Source organism: Aspergillus aculeatus (genome assembly GCF_001890905.1).
Source record: "Aspergillus aculeatus ATCC 16872 unplaced genomic scaffold ASPACscaffold_11, whole genome shotgun sequence".
NCBI classification, from domain to species: Eukaryota; Fungi; Ascomycota; class Eurotiomycetes; order Eurotiales; family Aspergillaceae; genus Aspergillus; species Aspergillus aculeatus.
Window position 1 is genome coordinate 894,160 of NW_017962986.1, and position 26,474 is coordinate 920,633.

At 52.3% G+C, this 26,474-nt stretch overlaps 8 protein-coding genes across 8 annotated transcripts; 5 read left to right on the top strand and 3 right to left on the bottom strand.

Annotated features, from left to right (window-relative positions):
- Positions 1–651: 651 nt before the first annotated feature.
- ASPACDRAFT_1261 (S8 family peptidase) lies at positions 652–3,136 on the bottom strand (the record flags this gene model as incomplete). The annotated part of the gene is made up of 3 exons (XM_020196884.1): positions 652–1,755; positions 1,807–2,330; positions 2,383–3,136. Coding segments are annotated over 3 exons (2,382 nt in total), but the record flags the coding sequence as incomplete, so codon positions are not given.
- Positions 3,137–3,983: 847 nt separating this feature from the next.
- On the bottom strand, positions 3,984–4,982 carry ASPACDRAFT_1857730 (uncharacterized protein; the record flags this gene model as incomplete). Its single annotated transcript, XM_020197567.1, has 1 exon — positions 3,984–4,982. One exon carries the CDS (start codon positions 4,980–4,982, stop codon positions 4,044–4,046), a length of 939 nt encoding a protein of 312 aa, XP_020054813.1. The 3' UTR covers positions 3,984–4,043.
- Positions 4,983–7,890: 2,908 nt separating this feature from the next.
- On the top strand, positions 7,891–11,128 carry ASPACDRAFT_122273 (uncharacterized protein). Its single transcript, XM_020196518.1, has 2 exons — positions 7,891–10,686; positions 10,780–11,128. Exons 1-2 carry the CDS (start codon positions 8,140–8,142, stop codon positions 11,044–11,046), a joined length of 2,814 nt encoding a protein of 937 aa, XP_020054814.1. The 5' UTR covers positions 7,891–8,139; the 3' UTR covers positions 11,047–11,128.
- Positions 11,129–12,609: 1,481 nt separating this feature from the next.
- ASPACDRAFT_31544 (uncharacterized protein) lies at positions 12,610–13,470 on the bottom strand (the record flags this gene model as incomplete). The annotated part of the gene is made up of 1 exon (XM_020199821.1): positions 12,610–13,470. One exon carries the CDS (start codon positions 13,468–13,470, stop codon positions 12,610–12,612), a length of 861 nt encoding a protein of 286 aa, XP_020054815.1.
- Positions 13,471–15,660: 2,190 nt separating this feature from the next.
- ASPACDRAFT_44986 (uncharacterized protein) lies at positions 15,661–16,918 on the top strand (the record flags this gene model as incomplete). The annotated part of the gene is made up of 2 exons (XM_020201527.1): positions 15,661–15,820; positions 15,906–16,918. The coding sequence occupies 2 exons, from the start codon at positions 15,661–15,663 to the stop codon at positions 16,916–16,918; spliced, it is 1,173 nt and encodes a 390-aa protein (XP_020054816.1).
- An 892-nt stretch (positions 16,919–17,810) lies between these two features.
- On the top strand, positions 17,811–19,138 carry ASPACDRAFT_1889651 (uncharacterized protein). Its single transcript, XM_020198540.1, has 3 exons — positions 17,811–18,245; positions 18,316–18,622; positions 18,765–19,138. The coding sequence occupies exons 1-3, from the start codon at positions 17,881–17,883 to the stop codon at positions 19,092–19,094; spliced, it is 1,002 nt and encodes a 333-aa protein (XP_020054817.1). The 5' UTR covers positions 17,811–17,880; the 3' UTR covers positions 19,095–19,138.
- A 2,068-nt stretch (positions 19,139–21,206) lies between these two features.
- On the top strand, positions 21,207–22,994 carry ASPACDRAFT_1889652 (Zn(II)2Cys6 transcription factor). The gene is made up of 3 exons (XM_020198541.1): positions 21,207–21,266; positions 21,302–21,391; positions 21,460–22,994. The coding sequence occupies exons 2-3, from the start codon at positions 21,321–21,323 to the stop codon at positions 22,943–22,945; spliced, it is 1,557 nt and encodes a 518-aa protein (XP_020054818.1). The 5' UTR covers positions 21,207–21,266; positions 21,302–21,320; the 3' UTR covers positions 22,946–22,994.
- A 547-nt stretch (positions 22,995–23,541) lies between these two features.
- Positions 23,542–24,592, top strand: ASPACDRAFT_79883 (RTA1 domain-containing protein). The gene is made up of 3 exons (XM_020205517.1): positions 23,542–23,747; positions 23,804–23,896; positions 23,957–24,592. Exons 1-3 carry the CDS (start codon positions 23,546–23,548, stop codon positions 24,586–24,588), a joined length of 927 nt encoding a protein of 308 aa, XP_020054819.1. The 5' UTR covers positions 23,542–23,545; the 3' UTR covers positions 24,589–24,592.
- Positions 24,593–26,474: the final 1,882 nt, after the last annotated feature.

The window sequence follows — 26,474 nt, forward strand, 5'->3', positions numbered from 1 at the left end:
TAGAACAGATAACTACCCTTATTAGATATCTTGATGACAATTTTTATACAAATCATAGTAATCAAGTAAAAAGAAAACTCATAATATAACTCTTTATTCAACTAGGTTTAGTTATTAGATATCTAAACTGTGCTCATCCTCGCCCTCGGCGTTCAGTCGGCACTTGTGCCGGTGAACAACTCCTTCGGGGCAGGCCAGATAGGAGAGAATTGGATAATTGTCTCGCAATACCTTCACAATACCTTGAAAGCTTGCAGTAGGTTGGGTCGGCTGCTTCGTGCAGGCGTATGTATAAGTCGAAGAATGGCTCGTTAGGCATGGTAGAGACTAGATTGAGTAACAGTTCAACTTCACCTGACTGAACATAAAATTCCGTAGGTAACGACAGCTGGAAGCTGTGACAAGACCGAGGGTCTACTTTCATGATGTTGGCTTTCGAATGATCAGACCACATGACGTGTTTGTTACCTTTCGCCTTCCTACCACCATGACATGATCATACCCTCAGACATGAAGTCTAGTTCCGAAGTGTCACCTCGATCCAACACCTTCATGCTAACACCCATCTCATTCCAGCATTTTCCTGGCCTTCAGCTTGTTGGCAACCTCGTTGACAATGGCTGGGAATTGGTCTGGTGGCTTTCCCTGGCTTTTCTCCACGGCCTTCTCAAACACATTCCACACCTCGATATACTTATTCCCACTACTCTGAGTTGTACCAATTGCTAAGAAGGCCTCACGCATGCGCTCATGACGTGAAAGACCCTCGAAGTGATCCACCTTGCCAGGTTGGTTGACAGCCTGCCTCTGCACGAAGCTGAGCTCCACGCAATAGAGAATCAGCGCTGCTAACCCGGATGCAATAGCCGTTGCTACTGAAGACCCAGTCAAGGTCTGGCATTTGTCGATCGGTGCGTCGTTGGGTCGCTCTTTCACCACTTTGTGGCCGGGAAAAATGAAGTCGACCGCCGCCGCGTCTCCTACCCACTTCCATACCGCTCCAGAAGCCTCCGCAGCACCGATCTTGAAGATATTCTTGGTATTGGCACAGGCAGCAGGGAAGCTGACATCCAGCGCTGCCCCCTGATCATTTGCCGCACAGAACATCAGGATTCCTGCGTTAGCAGCGGCTCCGATCGCGGCTTCCAAATCTCGAATGTCGGCCGCATTCTGTTCGTTGCGTTCGATCGTCCATGACATGGAGATAATGTGAACCTGTCGGTCAATTGCGGCGCGAACAGCCTTAGCTGCACTCTTGGCTGTTATCTGGCGGGTTGAACTCTCGCTGACATGCTCTGCTAGCTTGACAACAAACAACTTTGCAGTGGGGCACACGCGGCAGATGAGGCTCGCCATGACGGTCCCATGCCCACTGCCTGACACATAGAAGGACCGCTGCAGATTCTGTGCATAGTCCCGTGGGCAGAAACTGCGACCGCCGATTATCTTACCCCGCAGAGTCTTCTCCTCGATGTCAACACCATCGTCGATCAGCGCCACGCGCACGTCTTCTTTCCATCCAGTCGGGGGCCGAATGTTCTGAATGAAGTCCGCGAAGTTGTCCATGCACGTCAACCAACGGTGACGATGCTCGACTTGCTGTTCGCGAACCCCCTCGATGGAGGCCCCGCTCTGGTTAGCTGATCTTTCTGGCCGATGTTCTTCCAGTTTAATGTGGATGTCTGGTCGTAGTGCGGCCAGCCTGCTGCGGAATTGATTCACATTTCGCTTGGTTCGCTCGGCGGTTTCAAGACCCTGTTACATGTGAGTTTCAAAACCATCAATCGGTTCATGCTCTCTACGCACCTGGCTAACATGCAGGTGCACAGTCCGCAGGCTTTTCAATTGTGCCAGACCGCCGTGATCGCTCCATCCACGCAGCACCGCGTTGTTCCCACTCCAGTACAAATACACCTCCCGAGCGTCCAGCGCCACACTAATGATCGTGTCAATGGAGAGGTCAATCTTGCGCCAGTCCCACACCTCGACCCGAAAGCCCCCCAGCGCCTGTTCTATTGCCTCATCGCTGTGCGCTGGAGAGGTCGTGTCATCCACAATGACTCGCAGAATTCGGGATACCCCCTTCTTTCGCAGAAAGTCAAACATAAATACCATATCGCGCCGACCCTCACCATCAGGCAGCAAACTTCTCACCCGCGCAAAGCGCGAATCCACGGACTGCACCTTTTTTGTCAATTCGAGATGCGGAAGCGCGACATATTGCAATGTGTCTTCGAAGCATAGATACTCTAGGCCACGGCTGATCCAGTCTTGGTCGATGTATCGTGACGAAGACTCATATAGGTCGAAGTATAGATCTCTGGCTAGAGCTCGTTCAGTATACAACTTCTCTATCGTAGCAGCTGGAAGCATTGTACTCACGTCGGTCTCGTCCATATAGCAGTTCGATCGCTTGGTCGTGATCCCGCGTCCTCAGATAATGAACTTTCAGGTAATCTCGAATTGTATCCGCGGTCTGTTTCGTGACAACCATGTCCTCACTTGCTTTCTTGGTGGATGTCTTCTTTGACTCATTAGCCGTGCCGTTTGCGAATTTGACAGATTTGTTCATAGTTATAGGTTTGTCGTGCACTGCCAAAGCGGTCACAAAGGCCAAATCTCCTATGGACCCTGATTGATCCTTCGATGACGGATGAAGCTCACTAAGGGTATTGCTTCGTCGGGGTAGGCCTAGTCGGTTCTCGGATGGTAGTTTGTGATCTGGCCCAGGCAAGCTCGTCGGTGCTAGGCTAGGAGGAAGCATAACATTGTCCTTGGCCACACTTCCCTTACTCATTGGCAAACCGACATCCTTCATACCTTGGAGCTGTTGTTGCTCCACGTGTTTGCGTCGAGACGCCTTGGCCTCAGCTTCCGCCCTGGTAAACAGATGATAACGATATGGAGAGAGTCGATTTGTGGTACTGGTTTGCGCATCCAGTGCCTTATCACAGCGATCAATCAATGCTTTGACAACACTCAGCCCTGCATCGGTGCATCGCTCGTATGCAACTGCCAGATGTAACGGGGTATTGCCTTTGTCGTCCAAAGCCATCAAGGCCTCTATATTGGCCTTGCTGATTAGCTCGAGGATAAGAGCTGGCACCGCCTCTTCGTGAATAGCCACATGCAGGCAATTCCGTGCATGCAACCCTTGGACAGCGATAACTTGACTGATTTGTGGATGATTGGCACATATGCACCGCACAAGGCTAATGCGCTTCTTCTGGATAGCCCAAGACAAAACGGTCCGTTCTGAATGGTCTTTTTTCGCCAGGAGCGCAGGATATCGTCGCACCAGATACTCAACTAACGGCTCATATCGACTAAAGCGCTTGTCTCGGGCACCTTCCACGAGGTAGTGCAATAAGGTTCCGTACTCGACGATCTCATCTAGAATATCCTCATTTTCCCGCACGAAGCGATGAAGCCGATCGCGGTCGGTCAACAATATTGTTTTCTCCCGCAAACTGTCCCGAATATTCTCAAAACGGCGCTTTACGCTCGTTGATGGCTCCGCTTCTGAATCATCTTCAGAGTCTTCATCGCCTTCGGAATCGCTCCGTGGCTTTTCTAGATTGAACTTCATGTGATCCTCCGTTGGGGAAGCCACGATGAAAGGTTCGTCATCGAGTGACGAGGTGGGCGGGCTTACCGTCAACATTCTGTGAGATACCGGACTGGAGAGCAGTGCGCACTCTCAGGAACAGATGCTCTGAAATCAAGTCTTTCTCAACCGCCGACAGTCATCATGCTACCCCGATTCTCCTGCAAGGGGGGCGAAAGAGCGGCTGAAGTGCGTGGTAAATACACTGCGCGTGGTAATAAGCACGGGCCGCGGCAGTACATCTAATTATCGAAACATGCGAACGATTGTTGTCTGTGCCAATCATATCCTCTAGTCGCTATCCGCAGCACGCTCCAGTGACAGTTGGGTGGTTGATTTCAAGGTTTCAATTCACTAGAGCAGACTAAGTATTCAACCCGCATATATTTTGACCATCCCTCGTGTTTGATGTGCTCTGGTTGGGCTAACAGAGAGACTAGTGCTTAGGTGCGTCCTGCCAATTCCGCTGGTGCGTGACCCTGCACAACCCCTCCAAATCGACCTGCCCCAGATTGTAGACGTCAAATTCCCGCAAATTATTTGTTGGATCACGAAGGGGGTCGAACAGGACTGGATCATCCTTGGGCACGCGTCCTTTGCCTCCCCACAGCCGTTCCCGCCATCCGGTGACAACATCAGCCGTGAGCTTGACCACGCACTCGAATGGCTGCTCATCCTCCCTTCGCAACAGAGTAACTGTGCGCAGTAGAGATGGAACGCCACTCTGAGCGGACTTATTCTCCAGGAGAGTCCAGGACGCACTATTTGCCGATCCCCAGTTCCGGCCCACCAAGTCCCGCGACCCTACCACAGTGCAATGGTCCTGTTTGTCGCGGCTGATAGTCTTCTCCCAGCCGACTGTTCCGGTGATGCTCAGCCCTCCTACCGGTGCTGAGGCTCCTGCTTGACCGGAAACCGATCGCTTTATGTCCTCTCGTTGGCTCGTGGGGACAAGGCTGAAGTTACCATCCGGGGCAATTTTATAGACTTCAGGACCGGCCTCGCCTGCCTCCCGAGCCCTAAATTCGAGGGCGATCTGGACCCCTTCAATCCGCCGGGCGCGTTTCCGCACGTCAAACCGGAATTCAAGCACGAGCAGGGTTGCAAATCGATCGTCCCCGTGCTCGCTCATTATCCCATGGATCACGTCGAGACAAGAGCAGCGGATGTCGATTGTACCTTTACGCTCGATCACGTTGCTGCGCTGATAAGGCGCACGCGGGTCATTCTGCACGCGAAACGAACTGCCTGCGTCTCCAGCAGAGGCCAGCCCGAGATCCCAGCTCAGCCCGCCCGAAGCCAAATCGGGGCTGTTAACGGCAGATTCGAAATCCCCGTCGGTATCCTGATCGTGCACGTTTGCTGTATCACCCATTTTCATGTAAGGCTTTTTCAAGATGTTTTTGAGAAAAGTGGGATCCGGCAAGATAAGCAGGAGCTATATGGGCGATTCCACGCTTCTTGGCGGAGCTGACATGCGCCCCTTGTTTTCGGTCCAAACGCACTAAGGGAGGCACCGGCTAATTGCCAGCTTCGAGACACGCACCCACTTGAAACAAGAACACTGCACAAAATCTTGCTCACAACCTTAAGATGCTTCTGTTTGTCGAATCTCGCACATATTGAACACTTAGTAAACCTTCAGCTGCTGACAGATCAAGCTTCTTGCTGCTTCTATTGTCATGTCCGACCGCGGGTCGATCTCCAGCTCTGACGATGAACAAAGCACGACATCTAGGTCGTCCACTTCAGGCTCAGAGTCGGGCGATGAAAGGCTTGAGAATGGCACCGAGACAGAGACTGTTGAGGATCTTGATCAAGCTCCATCAACAGCGAGCGATGAGAATGAAGATCCCCAAGATGTCAAACCACCTATGTTAGCTCTTTTAGAGCCGACAGAGGGCGAATACGAGTATGACTTTCCTGTCTTTCAAACCTTTTCGAACTTTTAAAACTGACAGACCCGCATAGTATTGTCTTAATTCACGGGCTTCATGGAGATCAGCAAAAGTCTTGGGCTAGTCCGATTGATGAGGATGGCAAGCCGACCTGGCTGACCGAGGGTCTTGCTGGGAATCCACCGGTAGCACGAATTTACAGTTTCGGATATTCCTTAAAGTTGGACAGCCCCGGCAAATCACCCATGGCGGCCATTCATGATCTGGCAGATTCATTAATCAACGAGCTCTATCAGAAAGTAAAGGATGATCCAGAGGTCTGTGCTTGTTTGCCTTTGACTTTCCACCGGTACACAACTAAATGCCCCTAGGACCCATTCCGCCCCATCGTGTTCATCACGCATGACATCGGGGGAGTAATCGTCAAAGAGGCCATACGTATCGCACTGCTGGAGAAAATAAATTACACCTGGTTCATGATATATACTCGAGCTTTGGTAGAATGCTGAGCCCAACGTCGCAGTGGCCAGAAGCTGATATATGTAGGTTTTCTTCGGATGTCCTCATCAATCCATTTATGACGGCAGCATGGCAAACCAGCTGCTCCCTCTGGTGTTTCAAAATGGGGTTACCTCTCACAGTGTTCAAATGGAGGATATCACTGCGCTTGGGGAGGGCATCGAGGAGCTCAATTCGACCTTTGTGGGACTACAGGCTTCGCTGTCTGTCGAGATCATCAACATATATTCAAACAACAATGCTGACCAGGTACGGATTCCTCAAGCACGGAATATCGTCAACCATTCTCCCTTTGACATTACAAACTGACTTTCAGAAGATCTTTGACCAGATGGCAGCAACCATTGGGCTACCGTATGAGATTACCTTGGCGTCTACCAAATCTCATAGTGACCTTTGCCGTCTTCTAAGAGAAGATGCCGTTTATCGCAAAATTGAAGACCGAATCTCTGGGTCCGCAAAAGGTATGTCCAGCACGGCTATCCCCAACGATTTGCAGCATTCTCAAGTATCGCAGAGTCCTTTTGCGAGGCAGTCAGATTTTCGGATTGGTGGTCGCACATGATACCCATGGCGCCGCCACTCTACCCAAGCAAATGGCTGTCGAGAGCATTCAACCCCTATGCTTGGATCACGAGTCATTCGCGCCTAAAGAACTGGCTGGTACCACAGCGCTCAGCCAGGGTCTATCTTCATGGTTCCGTTGCAGCTCATCTCGCAGGTGTTCAAATATTGAGTCATCTGCGCGACAAGGTGAAATCTGACGATCCCACCAACCACATGATTATCTATTTTCAGTTCGACAGTCGTGACGATCGCTCAGCAACATACACTGACCTGCTTAAGTCGCTTATTGCACAGCTGCTACGGCACAATGCGAATATGATGAGGCCAATCAGCGCACTCCTCGAGCGCATGATCCATTTTCGCACCTGTACGGAGGCGGAGCTGTTGCAATGCTTCCGACAACTTGTAACGTACGCGGAAGACAAAACCGTTTGGTGCATTATCACAAACGCGAAGGAATGTGGCTTGCCGCTTACACGATTCGTGGCACTGGTTGATGAGCTCTTCACTGCCAATGAGTGCTGCACCAAATATGCCATTGTAACCCAGAATTTCGTGACGCATAATGCTCTGCGGCAAAGGCTCTCGGAATGGCCTACCATTGACCTTGATAGCCCTTCCCACAGCATGCTCCATGAAGCTCGCAAGGCGAGCAGGCAGGCTGCGCTCCAAGATCTCGTACGGCAGTACCCATTTCTCCGCGGTACCTCCCGGAGCGTCCAGGTGAAGATACTCGATTCCGATAACGATTTGGACTGGCGTGAGTTTGTGCTTGGACGTCTGAGACGCAGGAAGGGGCCAGTGAGCATCGGCGAGGTGCAAGATGCGATCAAGCTTCTGTCGTCGGACCCTAAGGCCAGGCAAAAAGCCACTTCCAGCATTGTGAGCAGTCTCAAAGCGCAAGAGGGAAAGCGGGACTTGGTTGGGGAGATACTACTCTGGGTGAACAAAACATTGCGACCTTTGACTTTGTGGGAGCTGCGCCGGGCGATATCATTTTCTAGTGTCTCACACGGGAAAGCTGAGCTATCCCGCAAGACACTTGACAAGCTGTTCGACGGCATGCTAGTGGTCAAGTATCAAGAAATCCACTTGGCGCATCCTCAGCTCTCAGGGGTCCTACAAGACTTCGGGCCTGGCTCTGGCACCATGGAAGCTAGTAAGAAAATTCTTACAGCGTGCTTGAGATATCTTTCGTCATCGGAGTTCGAGAAGTGGAAGGAAGGAGCGAAGCGTTGGGCTACCCCTGAGTTGCAGGATGCTCGATTTCTGAACACAGAATTCAACTTCGCGCACTATGCGGCACTTTACCTGGAACAGCACTTTGAGTCGGTAGTGCTCACCGAGGCCATCAAGTCGCAGGTAAAGGAGATCGTAACCAATCCCCTGTCGTATCGACGTATTGCCGTTGCCCGGTGGGCTGCATCAAATCTCTTTGAACGACCTGACCGATGCCACGCCTCTATGTTGCCGCTCATGGTAGGCATGCGACAGCATACATGGGTATTGGAGAATCCAAGCGCATTTGCGAGGGACCACACCCACGATATGAGCACATTAGTTTCGGCAGCATGGGAAGCTGCGCGATACAGACAAAGCGATCTGCTGAAGGAGCTACTCGACCATTGTACCTTAAATAGTGCGCAGATGCATGACATTCTTTGGGCAGCTAACTGGTCCGCTGATGAAGAGGTCATCGATTTGGTGGTCTCGTGTATCATTCGGTCGACTAGGTCTGAGTCGCCGTTCGAATGGCCTGACTTTATCCTCATTCGGGCTGCCACTCTGAACTCGACTTCCCTTCTAGCCAAACTTCTCGATGCAGGCGCTTCAGTCCACGGCAAATACGACTATGAGGGGGATATCTACCTGCACTCCGCAGTTTTCTGGTCCGCCGCGGCGGGGCATCTGGACAGTCTGAAATTCTTTCTTGGCAGGGCGGCCATCGCAGACCGTCTCTATTCCAGAAGACGTCAGCTGCTGCATATTACCTCCGCGCATGGACATGTTGGAGCCGTAAGACTTTTGCTGGCTGCGGGGGCAGATATTAATGCTCTCGGTGGCGATGACGGGCAGTCGGTCTTATGTCGGGCCTGCCAATGGGGATATTACAGCGTTGTGCAGGAGCTAGTCAAACATCCCGAGTTGGAATTGGACAAACACGGCGATGTCCGCTGGACGCCTCTAGCAGCTGCCGTAGACCAAGGCTATGTCCACAGCGTTCGATTACTTCTTGAGCGCGGTGCGGACCCCAATGTCCTCGGGTCGGTCAATTGGAGCCCCTTGCAGTTCGCCATCTACAAAGGTCACGACCACATTACTAAGCTCCTACTCGAGCACGGGGCCAATCCGCATGTGACAAAGAATGAAATTGTTCCTTTGCCCGAGGCAGCAGGGGCTGGGAAATTGGAGCTTGTTAAGCTGCTTGTTGAGGCTGGCCACCCTGTGGATGCGCCGGGGACATATAATCGGACAGCGTTGCTGAGGGCGGCCTATTCAGGGCATAGAGAAGTAGCAGAGTACCTCATCAGCAAAGGCGCGCAGGCCACCCTTTCAGATCAGGGTAATAGCAATGGCCTTCACCTGGCGGCTGAAAAGGGACACGCGGGGATTATCCGGTTACTGAGCGACCACGGGACGAGTCTCAATCAAGTTTCTGAAGCGGGCTGGACACCTCTACACATCGCCTACTCGCAGCCGCAAGCGACTCGGGCCTTGCTAGAAAAAGGGGCCAATCCCAACATCGTGGCTTGGAACTGGACACCGTTGGCACTGAGTGCTACCTACAATCAGACGGAGAATGTGAGGACGCTGCTGGAGTTTGGTCCCGACCTCGAAGTGCAGTACGGAGATGACCCCTACAATGGATACACGGCGTTGGGGTGCGCCGTGAAGAAAGAGCGACTCGACTCGGTACGTCTGCTCCTGGAAGCCGGTGCCAATGTCGATCATCAAGGCTCCAAGGGGCAGACCCCGTTGCATGATGCGGTACGACTCGACAATCCTGCCCTCATCCAGCTCTTGCTGGAGTTCCGCCCGGATGTGAATCACGCCCAGCAGGAAGGGTTCACGCCTCTTATGTATATGTCACCATCTACGCGTATGGAAACTCTCCGTCCGCTGATCAACGCCGGGGCAGACCTCGAGGCTCGCAATCGTAAGGGCCTGTCAGTGCTGATGTGCGCGGTCGGTCATGAAAACGCCGCAATGGTCAAGTATCTGCTCGCCCGCGGGGCGGAACTCAACACCGTGGGTTCCATCCGCGGTGGCCCGCTGCACTATGCCTGCTGGGACTCATCCCTAGACATGGTGAAGCTTTTGGTCGCTGCCGGTGCGGATATCAACCTCGTTGATCCGCAGAATGGGTCGCCTCTGCACCAAGCAGCTTACCGCGGCCCCTTCGGGGAGTGGGAGCACCAGAGCAAAATTTGCAAATATTTACTGAGCCTCGAGGAGCTGGATGTCAACAGCACAGGAAGCATGCGGGGCTCTCTGCTGAGCTGGATCTGTGTGACAGCGCCGTTGGAAATCGTGACCGCCCTGCTCGATAAAGGCGCCCGCGTCGACCAGCCGGATATCCAGGGCCGCACTGCGATCCATCTGGCGGCCGCCAACTCCGTCAGCCATCTGGACCTCATCTTCGAGCAAGGTGGCGACATTGAGGCGCGAGACCATGTGGGCCGCACGGTCCTGCATTTTGCAATACTCAGCGGATCGGCCGCTCTAGTCGAAAGAGTTCTCAGCCTCTCGTGCGAGTTGCTGGATGCCCCCGACGACGACGGCTGGACCCCGTTGCTCTGGGCCGCGCGAGGCTGGACCCGCCTCAGCCGGACCACCACCGCGAGTGTGCAGGAGGAGATCATCTCCATGCTGCTCAACCGCGGTGCCAACCCCTGTACGCAGTGGGTTGGGCTCGGACGGACGTGGTCAGCGGCCAAGATCGCTCGGTACCACGGCCACTCCGGCAACGTGGTAAGACTGCTCGAGGACGCGTATCAGACCGCGCATCCTCAGGCCGACGCGCTTGAGATTGTTGGTATTCATTTCAGTCGTGTGGCTGCTTCGTTTAGAGGTACATGCGATGGCTGCTTCATGGTACCGCTCTCTCCCCTTCTTTCCGTTGTTCTCCATTTCATCTTTGCTCTGCTTCTCACTTTCTAAGTACTCCGACTAATGCTTTGTTGTTAGGGCCTCTACGGGTATCGCTACAAGTGCCAAGTCTGTTTCGACTTTGACCTCTGCTACAAATGCTTTCTCACAAGGCACAAGACGCACGATGGGCATGACTTCTCGTCGACGGAGGCGGAGGAGAAGTATGTGGAGGAACCCGAGGAGGAGGGCGGAGGGGGTGGAGATGCGAACTCTACGACCCATGGTAGTTCGTCAGATGTACAGGAGAGTGAGGATAGTGATTCAGACAAGGACTCGGATGTGGATTCGAGTAGTAGTGATTAGGCCAAGGTGCATAGACTTTCTCGTGTAGGGCAACAGACAATACAGATCGCCAGCTGTTTCAGAACTCTATCGGGCTCAGCGCTATTAAAATGAATTGATTTATGCTTTGTCATTCACAGTTCTCGCTTAGGCACTATGAGTCAGTGACTCGGGAGGAATAAGGTTACGCAGGTACTGCATACGTCACCTACCGTGGGCTGTATAATTACCTCACAACAAGTATCTACCCTTGACCGTGATCTGACGTTTTAGCATAGGTACTGTACTCCGGTCGCTGCCGCATCATGGAGCATATGTGTGGTTACAGATTGCAACAGGTAAGGCCCTGGTATTGATGTAGGGCTCCAGTTTGGAGAGAGGCATCCGTACCTGATCGCCAGATGCGAGGCTTGAGTGTATCACCATGCTTTTATTCTTGAGTACTGGAGGATCGATTCCGACCCGATATAGTCTTTCTCTTTCAAATAGGAGTCATTTCCCAACAGAAGAGTCACAACCTGTAAAAGTTGTTTTTGTTCAAAGCGTATATCGGTATACCAATACCACAAAAATATCTTCAGATCGCTTGCGAGCTACTTAATCGGAGTTGTGGATGGGCATACAATCCCTTCGGATAAAGCTGCAGCATCCCCCGCCTCTGCATGGATTCTTTTCCGATTTGCATGGTCTTCCTCTTTAAGGATTCCGTATGTTTTGGTCGGAATGCTATCTGTGCTTCACTTGAGGTGATTTTGTCGGGTAATTGTACAGTAGTGTCTGGTCAAGAACCTGATATGGATATCGAAGGATAGACACGGGAGTAAAGTACAGGAAGCGATTGGACTACTGCCTATGATGGTCATGCAATGAGAGGAGCTATTAGCACTCGTATGCTTGATTTACTCACTTAGTCTCTGAAGAAGAAGTGTTGTTGCAGACTATCAGCTATAGAATTCATACAATTCGAGTAAATTGCAACAGTTCGGCGCTGGAGTGTGTTCAATGAATTAGGCATGGGCGCACAGTCACCCATATAGGACGTCTCTCTAGGGCTAGGATTATCTGGAAATGGAAAAGCCCATCAACGAACGAGATATAGCAAAGAGCGCGCCAGTGGGCAAGGCAAACGGAACCAGCTGACCTCTCCTTATCACCCTTCTGCGCAGCAAACCTCGAGTGTGCCGACCATGGAATGACACCGTAGTCACAAGGTTGAGAATCATAACCTTGCTTGGTGTTGCAAGGAGCTCTGAAAGCGGAAAGGGGTCTCTCGAGGCATGTGGCGGTGTATCCGGTGTCTTGTTGGAGCAAGGTTCATGCAAGGCGCGATGTCGGCCTCTCTACCCCTCAACGCTCGAGGTACATGGTTCCACCGTGACAAAAGTTAACGGCGCTGTCATGTGGACTGATCTAGTCACGTAGTCATAATAGAAAGGAACATGAAGGGATATCAATTGCTGTTGTAATGGCGGATAGTGGTATAAAAATGGGGCAAAAGGAAAGATAAAGGAAAGGCAAAAGAGGAAAAACATCAATCTCGCAGCTGTTGGTATTGAACCAGGGTAGGATATGCCAAGAACCTGCTCAGGGCAGCCAGAGGGGGATTTGCAGCGGACAGGTGGTATGCAGCGCTTGAGTCTCCGCGTGACCCAGCCCATAGTCATCGCGCTTGGGTCGCCGGGTAAAGACGACTAACATATCGCGCAACGCCCGGTCGGACGGGTCGCATGCATTCAGCTGCGTGACACATCGCTTGTAGTGGTGGTCGGCGAAGATCAACGTGTCGAGGAAGTCGCGATGCTGCACCCGCGCGCGGATCAGGGCCGGGTTCGTCTCCCACAGCGGCGCCCCCGTCGTCTCCAGGTTATCGTGGAGGTAGGTGACCGCGCTGTCCGAGCGCATGTTAGACGACCCCAAAAACACGGTCATGGTGTGGTCCGACCCATCGGAGTGGACGCCTCCGGGCGCTGGCTCGCCCTGGACTCCCTGGCGATCGTCGGTGAAGATCCGCACGTTGAGCACGGTGCACACCCACTGATGCGACGTGTAGTCCAGCTTCTCGCGCGGCAGGATAGGTACCTTGTGGAAGACCAGCGCCTTGAAGAGCATCAGCGCCTGGACGACCGTGTTCCCCTGCATCTCGAGCGGTGCCTCCTCGAACTCCCGTTGGACCCCCGGGTCGTAGCGCTTGTAGGCCTCCTCCGTCCTCGGGCCGCATGGCAGCTTCTCCAGGCGCTGGATGCATCGCGTCTCGACGTCGAGGCAGTAGCGTGCGGAGGTCACGGTGCGGTATTCGAAGGTGGGATCGGGGCCGGTGGTGTCGCTGATCTTCTGGATGAGTTCGAAATCCTGGTCTCTTGCGCCGAGACCTTTGAGGATTGGCACCATTTCGTTGCTTTTGACGAAGATGATTCGTTCTTGGAGGTAGGTTTCACGCAGGGCCATTACTTTGGCGACGGTTTTGTAAAACTCCGCGTGGTACCGGCGTTGAAGCACATTGAGGTTGTGCGGTGTCGAGCGCCCGGTGCTGCTGGTTTGGCTTCGGGGCGGTAGAGCCATGGGCTCAGCAGGTGTTGCGGTTCTTTAGGGGTTCCTTGGTAAAGGTTGGAGAAAAGCCGTTCAGTGGTCCTGCAGTTTCACATACTCCGGAGGCATTGGTACTTATACTCTTTGATTACGACAGGCTCATGACTTCATCTCGCAGCTTTCAGGGTGACGGTTCATCTATGTGCGAGGGACCACGTTGCCATTGTCGCCAAGGAACTGACTGCAGCTCGAACATAGAATCAGGTTTATGTCAATCCTGTCTTCAATATCCAAGCCTCCTTCTATGTCAGTTTGTTTTCCATAATCCTGTACCCCTAGATCCGCGCATAAGTATAAACAGACATAGTGGTCTAGTCGAATGTAAGGGGTTGGTGCTTAGTTCCATTCAAATTGGCCAATTCGGGAACGTCTTCATGTTTTCCGTCCTATCAGCACGCAATGTTATGTGGAAATCGATCCCTGTAACCTTTTCCTAGCATGCCAAATGGCTGAAGTTTATATCGCTCGCTTAAGTATCATCAAACCTCGGGTGAACGGAGACATTTGGTTCTGAAACTTTCGTACCGTGTCCAATAGCTAAGTTTGAGGCGACCGCCCCCAGAGCGATTGTGTATGAAGCCCTAATTGCAGGGTGTAAAGCGGCCAGCCACCTCAAGATCGGGTATATATTACAGTTACTGCAAGCACTACAAATATCCGATCCAGATTTGAATTGCCTACGTAGGCCAATCATGGCTTCACATTGGTCACATTACCAGACTCTCCTTATGTATCTACCTCGGAGTAAGTCCGTGCCTTCTATAAGCATTTCCAAATTACCTGCTTGGTAGATTGGTCCGCCAATACTAGTGATAGGTTTAGATCCGAGGGAGGAAAGATCAGTGACCAGGGAGTTGCGGCTTGTGCCGCTCAGGCACAGGCCGCAAAAGCCTAAAATGGCATTCCTCTTGATTGATGCTGAGGACAGCTCGGGATCTCTCCCGGTGTTGCTCGGCGAACTGTCGAGGTTGATTGGTCTGAGAAGAAGGGGGCCAACTACCAATAATACTTAGCAAAGCCCGGCGCGACAATGGCAGTTATTGAACCATCAGACGGGTTGGGTAGATTACCCGGGGCGGTGACTGCAGTCAATTAGGGTGCTGTGCTGTCCGCTGCCAAAGCAGCGACCCACTAGGCCAATTTGGGAAGACAAAGGGATCGTCCTAGAATAGATCACGGCCATGTATCATCTTTCCTGAGACAAAGTCTAATAATCTTGCGCCATGATCGCTTTGTACGCTCTGACAAGGTTGCTTCAAGACCACTCCATGCTAGGACTTGTTGTGGTGGACATCTGCTTAGACGAGGGACAGAACATCTCTCCATCCCTAGACTACTCCATGATGATGGTTGGAGATTGCATGGATGTCTCTTATCACCCATTCACAATACGCGATACCGCAAGCTTTGAATGCTAAAATGACACTCTCAATGTACATACACAGGCATCTTGTCTCACCGTCTTCCTGGGAAAGGATCCTGAGGGTGAAACTACCACAATTAGAGATCCAGGAAGTATCTTTGTCTATTGACCCAGTCAGACCCATGAGCTGGGGAGAGAGGCTTGCTTGTCTTTCATTATCTGGCAACAGTGAATCAAGACCTGTTCCTGTTGATGGTCAATGGCTATAATTCAGCAGACAAGGAATCTCCTTCCACCAGAACGATTCATTATTATCGACGACTGGGATATCACCTCATGGAATTATTTTTTGCGTCCGGAATTGGCCAACATGGGTTCAAAAAGCAGGATCTGAGTAAGCTAATCTGCTCCAGGCTACTACTGGTCTATAAACACTTCTTCTGTCTCTCCTCCTATCTCTTTAATTGCTCAATTCAAAATACCTTACTTAGCAAGTCCAAGAAGCCTATAAACAGTCGTTCTGGTTGGTTATACGAGCGTATACAGGAAACACACCTTTCCTCCTCTAATTCTCCATCACAGACAGCCTCATCCAAGTTCACCGCTGAGGTTGATCATTTGTGCTTCCCCACTGCAAGAATCCAAACGCCCGATCCTTCCTCTGTTCTTATTGCGACCCTGTCACGATGGCCAGAAAGGCCGAATCCCCTGTCCGGCCGTCTAGCAACCCCAGGCCTGACAAGGCTGACAACCAGGCTGGCGGGTGTGATTCAGCCAACAGTGAACTCATTCCCGCTGGGCGAGTGCGCGTCCCTTGCGACTTGAGATTGGACGTTCTTGGATTCGGTGAGGGACAGGCGTGGGGCAAGTGGTATTACGGCTCATAAACCCGCCTCAACTTGCAGCTCAGCAGGCTGATTTGATCCCTCAGAGTCAGGTGATGTGTACTTCAACGGCCCACGCGATAGACACCTCCTCCCAATAGACTCTGGGCTTCGAGCCAGAGTAAGCGGTCTGGGCCATGTCGCATCCCGGGGCGCTCTACGGGCGGCGTATCTTCGTTTCATGGTTAGGCTGCCTGAGAGTGTCATGGACACCGAATACCTCATTCTATTTGACGATTCTCCGCGCCCGGCGCTTCGAAACCGAAAGCCATCCGTTGTTGACCAATGCATCAATCTCTATATTCAACAGTCCTGGGCGGAACTTTTCTCGCTACTAAGCCTCCATTGCGAACCACTCTTCCTGTCGACGTCAGTCGCTCCACCGCAGGATCTGGAGTCCTACCTGATGCTTTCACGTCTTTGCTTCCGGTTGATCCCGCAGAAGACCGATACGGTAACGTTCGAACCCTGCTCTGTCCCACCGACGTTGGCGCGTGAAGAGGTTGACTGGGATGCAATGGAAGATGAGATGCGGGATACTCCCGTCTTCCAACTCTCGGAGGTCGAGCGGTTCCGTGACGTCGAGCGAGGTAAAGTCTACGAAGTCGATATCCATGGGGCGAAATTTGCCTACAAAATGACCCATGGGACCGAGTCCCTTCAGCGCGAGATTTCCATGCTACGGAAGATGGAACAGTGCAACGAAGGAGGACGCTCGCTCCGAGTGCCCAGGCTGGAAGGAATCATCGGCATCGGTACTCAGTATGCCTGTATACTGATGACTTACATACCGTCGCCTACTTCCCTGGCTTGCTTTATGACGGCCAACAATGACGGTGAGGTGAGCATCGCCGAGCGTCAGAAGTGGTATGATCAAATCGCTGACGCGGTGCATACACTTCATCGGCATGGGCTCTTTTGGGGGGATGTCAAAGCAGCGAATGTTGTGATTGACGGTGTCCATCGCGACGCGTGGCTCGTGGACTTCGAAGGGGGGGCAACTGCAGGCTGGTGGATTATAGCATATCAGGAACGGAGGCTGGGGATTTGCAAGGATTGAGCAAGATGCGCAAGTTCTTGAGGTTAGAGAGCACTAGGCCATGGCAAACGGGGAGACGGCGAGGACTAGCCCCGACCTCACTTTTCTGTTCTCTTCTATGTCTGATACTTGTCCTTGTACCTTTCCTCGTCGTCTCCTTCTCCTTTTTCATGTTGCTTAGTCTTTGTGCACTTTTCATTTAGTAGGTTGCAACCTAAACACCGGAAGCTCATTTCTGGCCAATGAAGGTTCTTCGATACTCCTAGTCTCGGTTGAGTGCAATTTCGGTTGATTGGGTCGAAGCCTCGGTTGCTTCAAGACCGAAGTATCCACAGTTGTGATAACATATGAAGAAACGCGGCTCACTACTGGAAATAACTCTCCTCTACGAGAGCGTGCGCGGGAATCGGGTTGCATGATGAGTGTCTTGATATTATTGACTAGTTTATGTGGCACCATCTGAGCGGATATATAGACCCGAATCATCCGTATGGCAACATAAGAGGGAAAGAAGTCCATTGACAGGACCAGCAAGGGAGATGGACTGAATAGGCATCTAGTGGTTACTTCTGTGTGTACACAACTCCGATCCGAGAATCCCGAATCCACCCCTCTTCCATCCGAGCACCCGACGGCTGAAATTTGCAATCTCGGTGACTCGGGAGCTTGCCTTATCGTAAGGGTACATATGAGTGACAATCTCCACGAGGCACTTATCGTCTGTTTTGAGGTCTTTCTGATTGTCAATATACTTTCATGCCCTGGTTATCTGCGCACCCCTGTGCGTGCGGGGTCACGGTTGACCGGGTCGGCGCTGGCTTCGCTTGCTTGGCATGGGCATGAGCCAGGAAGCCATATATATGACCATGTGTATCTCAATGAACTCAGATTATGCTCTGAACTCCAGACCTTTCTGATCCCTTCAACTAATACAAACATCCACCACAGCCACAAACCAATAATTCCAATTCCACCAGTCCAAAATGCCCTCAGTTGACGCCCTGCGCCCCGCACCACCCACAGTGATAGGCCCTACCACCCAAAAGGCGACTCGTCCAAGCCACCCCCTTCCTCAATGGCTCATCGATGGCGCTCGTGTGGATAAGCAAGAGGTCTTCGACGCGAGACGAGACCTAAACTTCCAGCCCCCGAGCGGCATCACCACCATGCGGGAGATCGGTCTCGAAGGACACGGGATCTCTCCGGTGGCAGCCTCCGAACCATTTCCCCTCTTCACCCCCGCAGCCATCAAACAGATGCGGGCGGAGATTTTCAGTGAGCCCGTCCTGAAAGACTGTCAATACTCGTCGAGCTTCGCCAAGAATATGATCCGGGGAATGGGTCGAGAGTTAGTTTCACCGCGCCATTCCAAGTGTGGACAATGTGCTGTATCTTGCAGACTGACTGAATTTCCGCAGACGCGCCCCCTTCACCTGCGATGCGTGGAGCTCACCCGAGCTGCAGCGCATTGTATCCCGGATCGCTGGGGTAGACCTCGTGGTCGCGTTCGACTACGAGATCGCCAATATCAACATCTCTGTCAGCGATGCGTCGGCTGTTGCCATGGTTCAGGAAAAGCCGGATACCTCGGCCTTTGCATGGCACTACGACAGTTTCCCATTCGTATGCGTTACGATGCTGTCGGACTGCAGCGACATGATCGGTGGCGAGACGGCTATCCGGACCCCAGCGGGTGAGATCAAGAAGATCCGTGGACCGGCGATGGTATGTCACCGGCACCATGCTACCGTCCCTCTTTCTTTGTGTTATTTTCTTCTTTTTATCTTCTCTTCAACTCTTTATCTTGGCTGATCGAGTCTCCCAGGGCACCGCAGTGGTGATGCAAGGCCGATATATCGAGCACCAGGCGCTCAAAGCCCTGGGTGGCCGCGAGCGGATCAGCATGGTGACGCCCTTCCGTCCGCGGGATCCCTCCGTCCGCGACGAGCTGGTCCTGACCGGATCCCGGGCCATCAGCAACTGGTCGGAGCTCTACCATGGCTTCACGGAGTACCGCTTGGAGCTGCTCGAGGAGCGCATCCGCTTGAAGTTGAAGGAGGAGCGGAAGCGGGTGGATACCAAGCGTCCGTTCAATATTGCCGGTATGACTGAGTTCTTGGCGGAGCAAAAGGACTTCCTGGAAGCGACGATTGCGGAGTTGACGGTGGTCGAGGAGATGGATTCGTGTCGAGGGTAGAATTCGCGTGGCCTGCGTTAGGAGCTGCTCAAGAATGCCAGAAGATTGAGATACGGACTTGCCAGTGACATAGTAGAACAAATGCCTATCCTCCTACCCGGTGGAAAGTTGCCACAGTCGGGTCTCGTGCCAATAGGTTAAGATTGTCGGGCACTCCCGAGCCCCGCTCGGGACCGTCGGCTTCCTCGGTCGTCAATCGCGCCGATAAGGTGAATTATGCGGGGTAAGACGTATCAGTGTAGCGATACATTGAACCTAAATTTAGGATGAGCTGTGTGGATATAAGCAAGCCACCTTTGAATAGGGAGAAATGTGGCTAAAATGTGAATAAAAGTGCCTGGGAGACCAGGAGCGAAAGTTAGAAAACGATGAAGATTCGATGATGAATAGCTAGCAGTACAGCAACTTCCCTTCGTGTCACATGTCTATCAGTTCCTTGTTGCTTGACTCTGCGGTAGCCACGGTACTTGACCGGAAGCATTAATGAGGTTGTTGATAGATGGAGATTGCGTGAATTGACCTGTAACTAGACATATGTCCATCGATGGGAACCCGACGGCCAAGGACTATTCCGGCAGTGGCTGAAAGCGGTTGACGTGGCACCTGCGAATCGCTAATTAAAACGAGCGATTGAGGTGAATTCGTTTAGCTACTCATAGCAGCCTCGAGCTGATACGAGGTACCTTGATGCTGTAGAAACTCTGTCCGCAAGCAACTCAACCTAGAATACGAGATAGACCGAACCTGCAACCTATAATTCGCCTTAGTGGCGACCCATGCTCATGTTATCTTCACCCTTAAAGCTCTATACTTATTGCACTCGACCCAGAAGGACTGCCGTCTTCGCAGTTTATAGTCTCCTGCTCGTTTCTTTGCGAGAAGACAGGCAACTCAACCGTTCCCATCGCTCTCTTTGTCTCGATAACCTCCAACACTGACCACAATGTTCTCACCCTTCCAACTATCGGAGTAGTGCTGCTCGCGACCGTTGTATATTCAAAGTGTCAGATGGCCGGCTACAACGAATGCAAATGGTGGGACAGCTCCCCGTTCTGCGGGTCCAGTGAATCCACCCCCGGCGACACCGACTCCGACGGCTGGCTATTCGTCGCGTCGACGCGGACGAAGAATTGGGATGTGCTGTGCAGAGAGATTTCCGAGTCGTATTGTCGGGACTACGGAGACGGGTGTCTGACCGGGTATAAGCGGTTGTGGTGTCATGATTCGGGTATGTCTGTCTTCTGTGGTTCTCTTTTCTGGAGAGTCGACTAATCACGAGCCTTAGGGAGCGTAATGGACGAAAATATCGGTGTGGAACTGTGATTATGGGTGTCATGGCTTTCTGCACAGGGAGACTCGAGTAGGGCTTTTCGTCCTATGTTTGAGATGCTGGTCGTGGCTGTAGGAAATCATTTATGTTTATGTGGGGGCCGACTGGGGCTGACATGTCAGGGCTCTTGGCCCCCACAATGGGTAGAACTAGTGGTGAGGGATTTGGAAGTTATCATTTAGTCTTCGATGTCGGGCTGGTTGCATTTTTTTGATTTCTTAGATGTAGAGGAAATCAAGGACTAAGCGAGACTGAAGTTATGGTGAGCTGAGGTAAGTAGTGTGAGTGCTTCGGAGGGGACAAGTGCTTGATTCGAAGAAATCATCACCCTTTCAGCAAGATCAGTGTCAGTCTTAGGCTATGTCTGTGTGGTCTGTGTACATACTAGCTCTTTCACGGTTGGGGCGACAGTGAAGATTTTCTCTTAATGCCAGCCGACAGCTACGAAAACCGCAGGGCAAATGGTTCCGGAACCTGGAGGACGAGCGCGTATACCGGCAAGCAGCATCTGGCGGCAGCGCCAGGTCTCACTGCTTTGTGCTCTAATAGTTACTTCAGATGATATAAATATCGTACACTCTGGGTACTGGAAAGTGTACTAAACACTTGTTGGAAGGCCTAGGCGGTCGCAGGAAGCAACACCGCCCGGCGCGCCTGACCATCCTGGCAGTAAACCTACGCTACTCACCTCCATACATTATTCTGTGGCAATACGGCCGACCCGTGGTGACTATAACTGCAAGTGTTTCAGTACCGATCACGTGGTACTGATCCTGCGAGCTTAGCGCGAAAATCCCTCGATAACGACAGTGTCAGCCTCATCCACCATGACTTATCAATCAGTAATCATCTCCTGAGATCAATTCATCCCCTGTAGCGTCAGCACCACCGTACCTATGGCACCATCATCAACCCGAAGGACAAGGACCAGCAACTCCAGGTCCCGGAAAGGATGCATAACCTGCAAGTATGTAGCACAACCAAGTCAGACCCGCCACACCAATACAACCCTTGACTCACGGCTCGATATAACAGGATCCGCCACGTCAAGTGTGGAGAAGAGAAGCCCGCGTGCAGCCAGTGCACACGCTCGGGGCGCAACTGCGACGGCTACACCGAAGCGTCACAGACGCAACTTCGCCAAGCCCTCATCCAGTCCACGCCTTGGCGCCAGGGTTTGAGCCCAACTTCGGATCAACGGATCGTGCTCGTGCCAGGCACGAGGGAGGAGCGGCAGTATGTGCAGTTCTTTTGCACGCAGACCGCGCCCGCGCTGTCGGGCTTCTTCCCGTCGCAGTTCTGGAACCAGTTCCTCCCGCAACTCAGTCACCGTAACCAGGCGGTCCGGCATGCCGTTGCCGCTGTCGGAGCGCTGCATCGGCGTCAACTGGCAGGCTGGTTTGAGCCGGCACAAGCAACCGATGAGTTCACGCTGCAACAGTACAACAAAGCCATCCAACAATTTCTACGGCAGATCGGAGACCCGAAAGAGGGGGGCTTTGACTTGATGCTCATCCAATGCCTCCTCTTTGTCTGTCTCGAGATGCTCCAGGGGAACTCCAGGCAAGCGATGAATCACGTCCAGGGCGGCCTAGACATCCTCTCGAGACAGACCACCGCCCTAGACGCCATCAATAAAGACCTGTTCCAATTCTTTTGCCGACAGAACAATCAGTTGTCGTACTTTGGTCGACCGCTCATGCCAGCGCTGGACATACGGTCGCCCGACTCTTCCCCCCTCCGATCGAATCAAAACCTCAGTTTCGACCATATCGATGAAGCGAGGGATTACCTGACGAGCATGATTACCCGGTGCTTGTCCTTTGTCCGCTTTGCCCAGCGTCACGTCTTGGCAAACCCACCGCAACCGCTCTATCCAGAAAATCTTCATCAGCAAGCGGCCCTATTAGGCGAGTGCCATGCATGGTTCCAAGCCTTCGAGACACTGCGGAAAAGGCCCGCCAAGGCCAGCGGGATCCTCGATCCGCGGGCGCCCTTGTCCATGGCATGCCAGTACCACACTGCGATCACGTGGCTGAGCACCTGTACCTCGCTAGATGAGATGGTCCTGGATAGCTTCGTCCCGAATTTTGTAGCTATCGTGTGTGCAGGTGAGAAGTTGGTCGAACTTTGCGCTGGAGACGAACGCAGCTCGGCCGCGGAGCAGTTTTTTCTCGACGCAGAGCTAATACCCGTGCTTTACTGGACGGCCCAGCGGTGTCGACACCCGATTCTGCGGCGCCAGGCTCTTGATCTGTTATCGAAATATCCGGCTCGGGAAGGCTTGTGGGACAAAGGGTTGCATGTGGCGGTCGCGAGTCGGGTCATGGAATTGGAGGAGACGGGGCTCGAACATCTGCCCGTCGCGCAGCGGACTCCGCTGGCACGTCAGCGCATACACGATTCGTCGATAGTAAGCGAGCGGGAGTCACGGGCGAACCCGTGCCTGGTCCTTTTCCGCTCTAAGCCTCATGGCCTGGACGGGCCTTGGGAGCTTCGATGGGAGAATGTGGGCTGGTGATGCGATACAAGCCGTTCTCTCGAAGGATCAACCTTGTCTAAATAAATAGATCTACCTAAATAAAATTGGCAGGGTTTGGCTGAGAATCCCATTTACATTTACGTGTTTCATGCTGTCGTGGCCCCCACCGGGGTGGTCGGATTACGATGAGACCAATCAGACTTTCGTCGGGATATAAGGATCGCGCTAAAGATAAGCCACGCCGTACATTTACGGGCCGTTCAATCACAGACGGCAGTTGCCTGGTCCTTGCGCTTGGCGTGCGGCTGTGGATAAGATTAGAGATCCGAGGGCTGTCGATCTCCCCGAGAGCCGCCCCATGTATACTCCGTATCTTCGCTGCCTGATCCTTGATCCTTCAATCATAGCAGCTAGAAGGCTGTGTAGGATGTGGTCATTTGATTGGTCAATGCGTCAATTTTATGCTGATGCCTTCACCATCAGTTGAGAGCTTATGTTATAGCCTCGCAGTGTATCCATGGTATATAATTGTCGAGTTGTCGGATCTCTGAACAAACATAAATCTTACAATTTGATTCATAGCGAGGACCTGCTTTACATTCTCTACCACATCAAACTGCACCGACCTAGCACCTCACCATGACATCTACCGAGGATAATGACCTTTACACAGGCTGCAAAGCCTACGTCGAGGGTGTTAGTACTTCGTACGGATACATCCCCTCTGAAGGCGCAGGAATTGCGTTCTGTGTCCTCTTCGCCTTATCCATGATCGTCCACATTATCCAATTCTGCTGGAAGCGAACATGGTGGTGCAGCCTATTCAGCATTGGATGCATGGGTACGGATGCCACCGAGGTCCCAAATTGCAAGAAAACTTAGCTAACATCACGGCAGTGGAAGTCCTCGGTTGGGCCGGGCGGACGTGGGCCTCCCAATGTCCCTACAATTCCACCGCATTCATGATCCAGATCTCGACCCTGATCATCGGTGAGAGCTACCCTTTTCCCTATCCACACACGAAGGAGTACCCACGCTGACACCCCGAAGCACCAACCTTCTTCACCGCCGCAATCTACGTCCTGCTCGGTCGCCTCATCCAACTCTTCGGTCGCGAATCCTCAATCCTGTCCCCGAAACTATACCTCTGGATCTTCTGCACCTGCGACGTCATCTCGCTTGTGGTCCAGGCCGTAGGCGGCGCACTGGCCTCGACGGAATCCAACGAAGTCAACGGCGACACTGCCCCGGGCACTAACACCATGGTCGCCGGTATCGTGTTCCAGCTGGTCTCCGTCACGGTCTTTGTCTTCTGTGCGGTGGACTTCTTCCGCCGCTCCCTGCGTCTCGGGTACTTGCAGGGTCTCCTCCACGGCCCGCTCGCCTACCTCGTGGGCGCCATGGTGCTCTCCGTGGTATGCATCTATATCCGGAGTATCTATCGGACAATCGAGCTGGCGCAGGGCTGGACCGGATACTTGATCACGCATGAGTCTTACTTCATTGGGCTGGACGGTGTGATGATGGTTATTGCGGTCGGGGTTTTCAATGTGTTCCATCCCGGGTGGCTGCTCCCGGCGGATCATGTGCTCGCCAAGAACCAGGCCTGTCTGGAGTCTGGGGAGATCGAGACGCACCAGTTGCAAGCAACGACGGAGTACACGGGGTATGGGCATCAGTGAGCGGAAGATTGGCGGTTTTGTCTGTATTTTGCTTTTGTGTTTAGGTGGTGGCTGTATTGTCGTCACATGGTGAGATAGAGTCTAGGATAACAAACCGTTCATCGTCTTCATCAAGGCCAGATCTTGTGTAAATGTAGCATGGTTCCCTCGATTACAAGCTTTCTTTTATAGGTTGGGCTGGTGATAAGGTCGAGGAACCGCCAGTGGTAGGTACTATATATGACCGGCTTGTGTTAAGGACTTCTTTGTAGTGCAGCAAATGCCCTTTTGCCCCAATCCTTTCGCGGGTGATTAGAGGATTTCTTGTGATGAGCAGACTAACCTAAGGCTGGTGACACATTTAGAAAGAGTATTGCAAATGATTTCAATTCGGCTAGTTCAAAGAAAAATGATGCGAATACCTATGATTCAATCTGCCTACCCCACTTCTGAGCCCAGAATTGTTCATTGGATCAGCGAAGCAACTTGCGGAATGATATAATATATAACCACGATTCACAACTCGTTGTCTGGGCCTAAACTGCTTTAGTACATAATGTTGTTAAAAAAAATATTTCAGAGCTCGATCTTCATTATGAGACGATATACGGCTTGCTAGCATGAGCGCTAGACCAAAGTTCCACGGCCTTAGTAACTAAGTAGCTATGATATGATCGAAGCTATTCGCGCATACTTAGGGCAGCAAGTAACGTGACACCAGCGATCGCTGGTCCAGACTTGCATTTTAGGCGGTGAGCAAAATGACCAGCAGTCGTATTGCGACGCGTTATAAGTTTATATTTGGCGGGGATCAGAATGTTACTCTATCTCTCGGGTGATTTGTATTTGGGATTATCTGCGTTGAAGGTCATTAAGATCATTGTATGTCTCTGCTCTCGTGTCGGGGAGTGGAGAGCAGGCTGGTGTGTCGCGTCTACAGCAGTCTCAATGTCAGGTGAACTATCAAAGGATACAGATGGAATCGAAGTCGTAGGTGCCGATGAGGTGTGCCCTTAGATCAGGGCAGCGATTCCTGTCCCTACGTGTTCACATATAGCGCATACTGTGCGGGACAAGCGGTCAAGGCTTCCTACTGACACCAGTATGGCATACAAAAGCTAACAAAGCCGCATCATGGTACTTACCACAAAGACTACATGGTGAGAGGCAAAATTATGAAGGACGTTAAGGCAACTTGGAAGACGGGGGGAGGGACAATCGCCCGGAAAGATAAGCGCCGGATGACGGGCAGAGCAGTACCTAGCGCTCTGTACGCGTTGCCATACACATACGTCAACACCACCAAATTGAATTACAATGCTGTATCTCAATTTCATTCTCTTCGTCTCGCTTGATCGAAGCAGACACTCGTGGATATCATTTTTGGGGCAAAAAAAATATAACCGAGATTGTCCATCCCCGCTTGAATCGCTGGGAGAGGGAGGCGGTGTTCATGGAGATCTACTCTTATCTTGAGGGCGTCGTGGAGATGCTCGTCGCCAAGTGCACTGTGCTGGCGGATGACCAGTTGCGCTACGATGCTCTATCCGTGCTTGTGCGCATTGGTTGCATGGTTGCGTCGCTGGACGAAAAGCCCGGTGACGGCCTACGTGGTATCACAGAGGCTGTTGCCGGCGTACTTCGGCGCGATCCTGATTATCCTGGCAGGGATGTATGTCTTTCCCCTGGAGGATTCCGAGTCGTCCTGAGAGAAACTGTATGTGGAGGTAAAGGATCTGGATGAGGCACTCGTCCGCAAGCGGCAGCGGATTCACGACCTGCACCGTGTACCGCAACAGCTCGAAAGGGATTTCCCGTGAATAAAGCATCCGGGACTCTGTCCTTGAGCCGCTCACTGGGGGCACGCGCCGCTCAATGCTAACAGCACCAAGAATTTCTCGGCCGAC

Coding starts and splice junctions, on each gene's coding strand:
- ASPACDRAFT_122273 (XM_020196518.1), top strand. CDS start 8,140: ATGAGCACATTAGTTTCGGCAGCATGGGAAGCTGCGCGATACAGACAA. Junction 10,687..10,779: donor CATGCGATGGCTGCTTCATG/GTACCGCTCTCT, acceptor CTTTGTTGTTAG/GGCCTCTACGGGTATCGCTA.
- ASPACDRAFT_1889651 (XM_020198540.1), top strand. CDS start 17,881: ATGCCCTCAGTTGACGCCCTGCGCCCCGCACCACCCACAGTGATAGGC. Junction 18,246..18,315: donor ATCCGGGGAATGGGTCGAGA/GTTAGTTTCACC, acceptor GAATTTCCGCAG/ACGCGCCCCCTTCACCTGCG. Junction 18,623..18,764: donor AGATCCGTGGACCGGCGATG/GTATGTCACCGG, acceptor ATCGAGCACCAG/GCGCTCAAAGCCCTGGGTGG.
- ASPACDRAFT_1889652 (XM_020198541.1), top strand. CDS start 21,321: ATGGCACCATCATCAACCCGAAGGACAAGGACCAGCAACTCCAGGTCC. Junction 21,392..21,459: donor AAAGGATGCATAACCTGCAA/GTATGTAGCACA, acceptor TCGATATAACAG/GATCCGCCACGTCAAGTGTG.
- ASPACDRAFT_79883 (XM_020205517.1), top strand. CDS start 23,546: ATGACATCTACCGAGGATAATGACCTTTACACAGGCTGCAAAGCCTAC. Junction 23,748..23,803: donor ATTCAGCATTGGATGCATGG/GTACGGATGCCA, acceptor ACATCACGGCAG/TGGAAGTCCTCGGTTGGGCC. Junction 23,897..23,956: donor GATCTCGACCCTGATCATCG/GTGAGAGCTACC, acceptor GACACCCCGAAG/CACCAACCTTCTTCACCGCC.